This window comes from Limulus polyphemus, unplaced genomic scaffold (genome assembly GCF_000517525.1).
Source record: "Limulus polyphemus unplaced genomic scaffold, Limulus_polyphemus-2.1.2 Scaffold3680, whole genome shotgun sequence".
NCBI lineage: Eukaryota > Metazoa > Arthropoda > Merostomata > Xiphosura > Limulidae > Limulus > Limulus polyphemus.
In genome coordinates this window covers 69,190-75,864 of record NW_013669290.1, presented here as the reverse complement: position 1 = coordinate 75,864, position 6,675 = coordinate 69,190, and the positions used below count along the sequence as shown (strand labels likewise).

Below are 6,675 nucleotides of genomic sequence, written 5' to 3'. Positions count from 1 at the left end.
TGTTTTACTACTCTTATTGTATTAAAATATAAACTTCATTTAAATTAAAGTCACATTATTTCAGATAATGTCACTGTTTTAATATAAAGATGTGAAAAAATAATGCTTATAATTTGATATGCAAGTTATTAAGATAATGTGAATTTTGAAAAAAGTATTTATTGAATTTTGTAAAATTTATGAAGGATGTGATTTATATTTTTTTTTACATAATATAAAAGTGAAACTTCAATGTAGTCATGGAAGTAATAAAGATAAAAATTGAACCATTTCCTGATGAGAAGCAGGATGCTTTGTTGAATATCAAATTGATGAAAAAGGAAGATGAAACTATCACAATAACTAGTAGTAAGTCTATATATATTTCTAATGTTTTGTATTTTTCCCAATATAATATTATTGGTAAGAATTTCACCTGCTGTAATTTAGCAGCAGGACTGAATTTATCATCATTAATTTGAAATTTCTTATCTGGTACAGGATTTTTTTTTTGTCCTGGGGATTTATATAAGTAAGTATAATTTTATTAGGCTGCATTCTCTTGACTGTTTTCGTCTTTGATGTTAGGAACATGGGTGTCCTCGGAAATTATTCCAGGGAGGGCAAAGTTTTCCAGGGTGGTGGGAAAGTTGTGTGATTTTGTGAATTCAATAAAAAAATTCATATACATATGCTGAATGAATAAAGAAAGAATTATGTTTCTCGTTTTCCGTGGGGGCAAGTGTCCCTCTCATGCCTGCCCCCATCTCTTCATAAACGGCCATGATCAGGAACCTAATACAGTGACACTTGTAAATTTATTCCATACCAACATGTGTGAATGAGGATAAACTTGAGTACTTGCATCATACTTATATACAGCATACATACCCACCTTCCATGTGGCTTATGAGATCTTACTGTCTATTTGATTATGGATGCTTTGTTGGCACTCAGTGATAAACATATTTGGATCTGACAATGAATTTAGAAGGGATCTGTTGCATATTTCACTGTTGTATGAAGTAATAATCACCAATAAATGTATTCGGATCTAATTGAATGTACAAGGATTTCATCAGTGCTTTGTTGGTCCTCTTTGGTAAACAAGTGTATTGGTTGTGATTGCTCTACAAGTTTGGTTCATGAATGTTGAATCACTTTTGGTTTCCTCAATTGCTCTTATTCATCTGGTAAACAAGCTCAGTCTCTTTGTTTTCTGTTTCAGAGAGACTGGAATTATAAGCTCACTATCTTCTTCATAACACTTCTGCAGACTTTTCAGTTTATCACTCAGGTGTTTGTTAATACAGATATTGAAAATATTTCTGTAATAGGGATGGTGTACTATTTTAATCTGAATTAATTTCCATGTGAGTATTAAGTAACTCCACCATAAAACAGCAGTTTTGAACTGAAAATTTATAAAGTAATTGTAATTGAAAACTTAACTGAGTTTTAAACCTTTGTTAGAAATTAATGAGTGGCAGTTATATGGTGGCAGAAATCTTTACAGTAGGCGTCTGTGACTTATTGGCAATAAATTTGAACAATAAATGGACAGCACACAATCCACTTGTTTTAAAACAATATGTTCAAAACAAGTCAAACATATATACAAATGTTCATTACACAGTTAACCATCTCAATTAATAATGAAATTTAAATAATTATCTCTTTTCAGCAAGAGTCCACACAGGCAGGTTCAGTTACTTTAGAACCCAATCGACAGGATGAATTTTTATTCTCAACTCTGTTATCACAATACAAGGCTGTTATACTCACTTTAAGATCACCACTATAACTGTTGGTCACACCAGTTGTATCCAGAGCTTTAGATAATTGTCTCCTTTTCATCAAAATCCACACAGGTGGAATCAGTTACTTCAGAACACCCTTTAACAAGACAAATTATTTTCCTCTATTCCTGTTTTTATAATACCTTAGAAATAGATAAACTCTCACATATTCTAACTTTACTTTCACTTTAACTTGATTGCCTATAATATATATATATATATATATTGCCTGGCTGAGGCCTAGTACTTGCTACAAATTATGAGACATTATGATGTAACAATACTTACTTAAAGCAATGAGAAAAAGTTCAGAAGGCTAGAGTAATGTGAAGTCAATTCATAACAATTGAATTGCAAAACAAATGACTTGTAAACAGTTATGTTACAAACCTCCAATAAATTATCACTTCTGAATTACTAACTTGAACATTTGTGCTTTATAAGTATCTAAATTATAATTCTTGTTTTACATTTTAATTAAACAGTCGTGTATGTCTGACATGGAGACTGGATACATTTGATAACAAAAATTGAACATAGACTTTATTTACAAAGTAAAGTAAAAAAGAAATGTGTTTGTACAAATGTGGACACTCACACAATCATTTCTATCAAATAATGTGTTTGTACATATGTGGACACTCACACAATTATTTCTATCAAATCAGAATCTAGTTCTACTGACTTCTGTAGAACTGGGTTTAACTAAGAAAGAATGAATGTTTCAATCTTGAAAGGAAACTTGTATCTTTTCTCTTGTGATGGCTTATTGATATTAACATAACATAATGTTTAGGAACAACAAGGGACCTACTGGTCCATCTTGGCTGTCCCATCCTCTAAACTAAACTAAAACTATCACAATAAATATATTAAAAAACTATATAAAATAATCTTAAAGCCAGCCCTTATTATTTACATAGTTATCAAGCTTTCTCTTAAACTCAGTTAAATTTACTGCCTCCACAACAATTGAAGGCAACCTATTCCAAAGGTCAACCAACCTGTTAGAAAAATAAAATTGAAGAATGCTCCTCCCATCCCAAATTTTATACTTATTTCCCCTTGTTCTACTATTCCTACCCCCAAGTATGAAAAAAAAAATGATTCATCAACACTGTCAATTCTCTTTACGATTTTAAATACCCCAATCAGATTCCCTCCAACTCTTCTTTTTTTCAAGAGAAAACAATTTCAAAAATCTTAGTCTTTCCACATAAAACAACCTCTCCATCCCAGGCACCATTCTAGTAACCCTTCTTTGAACCCTTTCCTACAATTCAATGACCTTCCTAAAGGTAAGGAGCCCAAGACTGAACACAATACTCAAAATGTGGCCTAACCAGTAACTTATACAATGGAATTATAACCTTTTTATAACTGGTTATTCTCTCACAGGATTTGTTGAATGTGATGTAAAGATATTATCCACTCATCCAGAATAAGATGTTGCAGTTGTCAACTCTTGTTAACATGCACAGAATCCACTCTAGCAGAGTAGATACTATCTCTTATATAGAACTAGACAACTCCAGTTTTCTGAACCATTTGTTTATGTCAAAACTGGATACAAACAGAATAAATGAAAAAATTAATAAAAGCAGGAAATAAAAACATATAATATGCCTCCATATCAGAAGGGGTATAGTCTTATGTTAGATGATTCTATCTTAAAATGTTTCTTACTTTCTGCTAATGTAAGAAACATTGCTTATTCTTTCAGAAACTTAACACTCAATCTATTCACATTTTTGTCATCATTACACTACACATATTTTGGGAATGTTTTGCATTTGTTGCCACAATCTGCCAGTTATATGTTTTTTGAAAATAAAACATTTTAAACTCAAAAGAACCAAAGAAATAGTTTTATCTGTGACTGCTTGGTTTACTTTGACTCCCTAGTCTACTCCATAGATGTCCTCATATTTCACTCTGTTGGATGAAGAAGGCAAGAGGCTATTGCATGATGAAGTAAATAAAAAACTTTGCAGTTCAGTCAGTTTACTTCCCTGTCATCAGCTGTTCAAAAATAAATTATGAACAAAACGTTGATGGTTGATGTTGCCAGCAACTTGTCTTCTTTTTTAGTCAGCATTTAGAAATAGTGATAGTGACAGATAGTTTTAGTAACTTTGATGACAAAGAGAAAGTGGGCAAGTTTTGGGCCAATGAGAATTGAACCTAGGAGATTAAGATGATGAGAATTTTTACTCCCCCAGTAAGAAAACAAAAACAAAATCACCCAAGCTGAACAAAGTTGGTGTAAAAAACATGTCTGCAATTAAGCAGAGCACAGATAACCCATTCTGTAGTTTTGTTTAACAACAATCAAACATTTTATTGGTGAATTTCTTTTCCTTTCAGAAACATAAACTTTATTGGAGAAAAGATGACATGAAAGCCTAATTTGTTCTTTTTTACTTTTGCTACTACTACTGTTGCAACAAATTAATTATATCAAATTCACAGCACATCAGTATCTCTTCCTGATTCTAAAATATATATAAACTAATAGCCTTAATTGCAACATAACTTAAAATGACTGCCTCAAACTTTCTTGTAATTCATCTAAGTGGCTAACAATACATCCTAATGGGTTTTTTAACAGTTAAACCCACAGAGGTGACATCAAAACCAGGAACATCAGTTTAACATTAGAAATAGCTAAATCATTTAAGTTTTAACAGATTTATTTGATGTCAGTTTAATAAAATTTCTAATACACAGAATTACAAAAGTAAAAAAAAGATTTAAATTGGTGTAGTTAGTAACTACATCTAAGAACGTGTTTGAAAATTGTATCTTAAAAGTTTAAATATGAGTGGTTACATGAATTGCTCCTATGTTTCAAAATCAGAGTATTACCACTATAGTACTAAAACCTTATTACTGTCACAATTTATATCATACAAACTGTCTTAAGTCACTCACGTTACACCAAGGGCTACTTTTATAACAAATTTGGTGCATTACACATACTTTCATAACAAAATAGTCTATCTTTATCACTTGAAGTAGTTTTCTGAAAACCTTTTAAAATGTACTTTGCTAACTATATGTAGTGGGGTTTGGTGTATTATTGATAAATAATTCAGTACTATGGAGTGAATGGTTAAATGCGAAATCCTAATTTTTGTATTATGTCACATGGTTTCTGCAAGCCATGTTGAATCCCTAATAATTAAGATCAATTACTCTGGTTGAAAAATAAAATCTGCATAAACTCTCTCTTGTAAGATGATACTTTGTGTTTAGGCAGTTTTATATGTCTGTGAAGGAACCATTTAGAGTTGTTGTAGATGTTATTCCATCCTCTGTCCCTTAAAGGGTGATGACCTGTGGAAGTGAATTGAGGATATTGGTTGGTTTTCGACCTCAGCATGTATATCCATGCATAAAATTTTGAGATGTTAGAAATGTGACATCTCTCCTACAATGGATATTTTATACTTTTATGCATCAAAAAATTGTCAAATTTTCCATTTGATATCTCTATAACCTCTTAATATCCTCTAGGTAATTATCATATATTTGTTTAGGAAAAAATTTATATTTTATCTGTTAATTTCAATATTGTGTCTCTGTATGGGTTTGGTAGACTTGACCAACCTCATAACCACCATAAAAAATAGGAAATAGATATAAATTATGCCTTTTTTGTCTTAGAATTAATAAAAATTATAACACAAATATTGAGTCTAAATATCTTAAATCTCGTAACATTTTATATGTATAAAAATTTATTATTTTTATTTTATTGACCTATCAACAGGTCTAACTAATGCTACAGAAATTGAATGACGAGGCACACGTGCAATCATGTTACTGTATCCAAAAATATAAAATTCGCCTTTAAAAAGTGACCTGTCTTAGCTTTGTTCTAGTGGACCAGTATTTTGTAAAATAGTCACATTTTGATTATAATACATTACGTATGTATATATATATATTGCTATTTACAAATAAGTTCTTAAATTTCAGTTTTTTTTGTAAACATAGAACAGTAAATAAAGAAGTGTAGAAAACAATTATCTCTTCTAGTTACTACTTTGTACTTTGTTGCCTGCCGTAATTTGCTAAGCCTTGTCAAATTTCACACATGGAGGATGTGAAACAAGATCATTTTTTTATATTTTATTTATGCATTTTGAAATAAAAGGTCATAAATTACTGTATAGATACCACAGAATTCCACTATAAGTTAGCAGGCTTAGTAACTAAGCTGTATTTTTGTGTAGAAAAATATGATTTTTCAAACTCACTAATGTCTTACCTTACCACTTGGAATCTACCATGAAAAGAAAGGGTTTCCCACAAAAATACTTTGCAGAGGCTCATATAACCATGTGGGGGGGACAAACTGAGCTTTTGATTGGTTATTCACTCATTATAGACAGAAGTAGGTGTATGTAAGTATTTCCAAAAATACAAAGAGGTGGGTAGGGCCACTGTGTTTGATTCACTAAATATCACTAAATTTGGCAATATCTCATCAAATAGAAAATATAGTAGGTTCTTATTTTATATTCTAGCCTGTCAGTATCGATGATTTGAATTCCTAATTCATAAGAAACTACAGACATTTTATATGGACATCATAAACATCTAATCAGAACCAATACTGCATTCAACATACCACATGGCAAACAAAAATTGATATTTAGGATTTTTTTCATCTTTACTTTTAAATTAAGAAATTAACTAATGTATAATACTAAAATATGAAGTATAATCTACAATTTGATACGAAACTTATTAACATACATTCATAAAAAAGTAGTTCAATAAATGTTTGAATGTAAGTTTACAAACATGGCCTTTGACCCGTGACCATAGAAGACCCATTAGACCGTCTCAGTAGGGTTAATCTTCACGATCTTTTACATTGTTACTC

At 30.8% G+C, this 6,675-nt stretch overlaps 1 protein-coding gene across 1 annotated transcript in view; it reads left to right on the top strand.

Moving 5' to 3' along the window:
* Positions 1–205: 205 nt before the first annotated feature.
* LOC106469844 (zinc finger protein 214-like) overlaps positions 206–6,675 on the top strand; it is a gene marked incomplete at its 3' end in the record, with an annotated part of 55,249 nt that continues 48,779 nt past the window's right edge. Inside the window, exon 1 of the mRNA XM_022398396.1 lies at positions 206–348. Coding sequence (XP_022254104.1) covers positions 240–348 — 109 coding nt within the window. The remainder of the gene's footprint in view (positions 349–6,675) is intronic.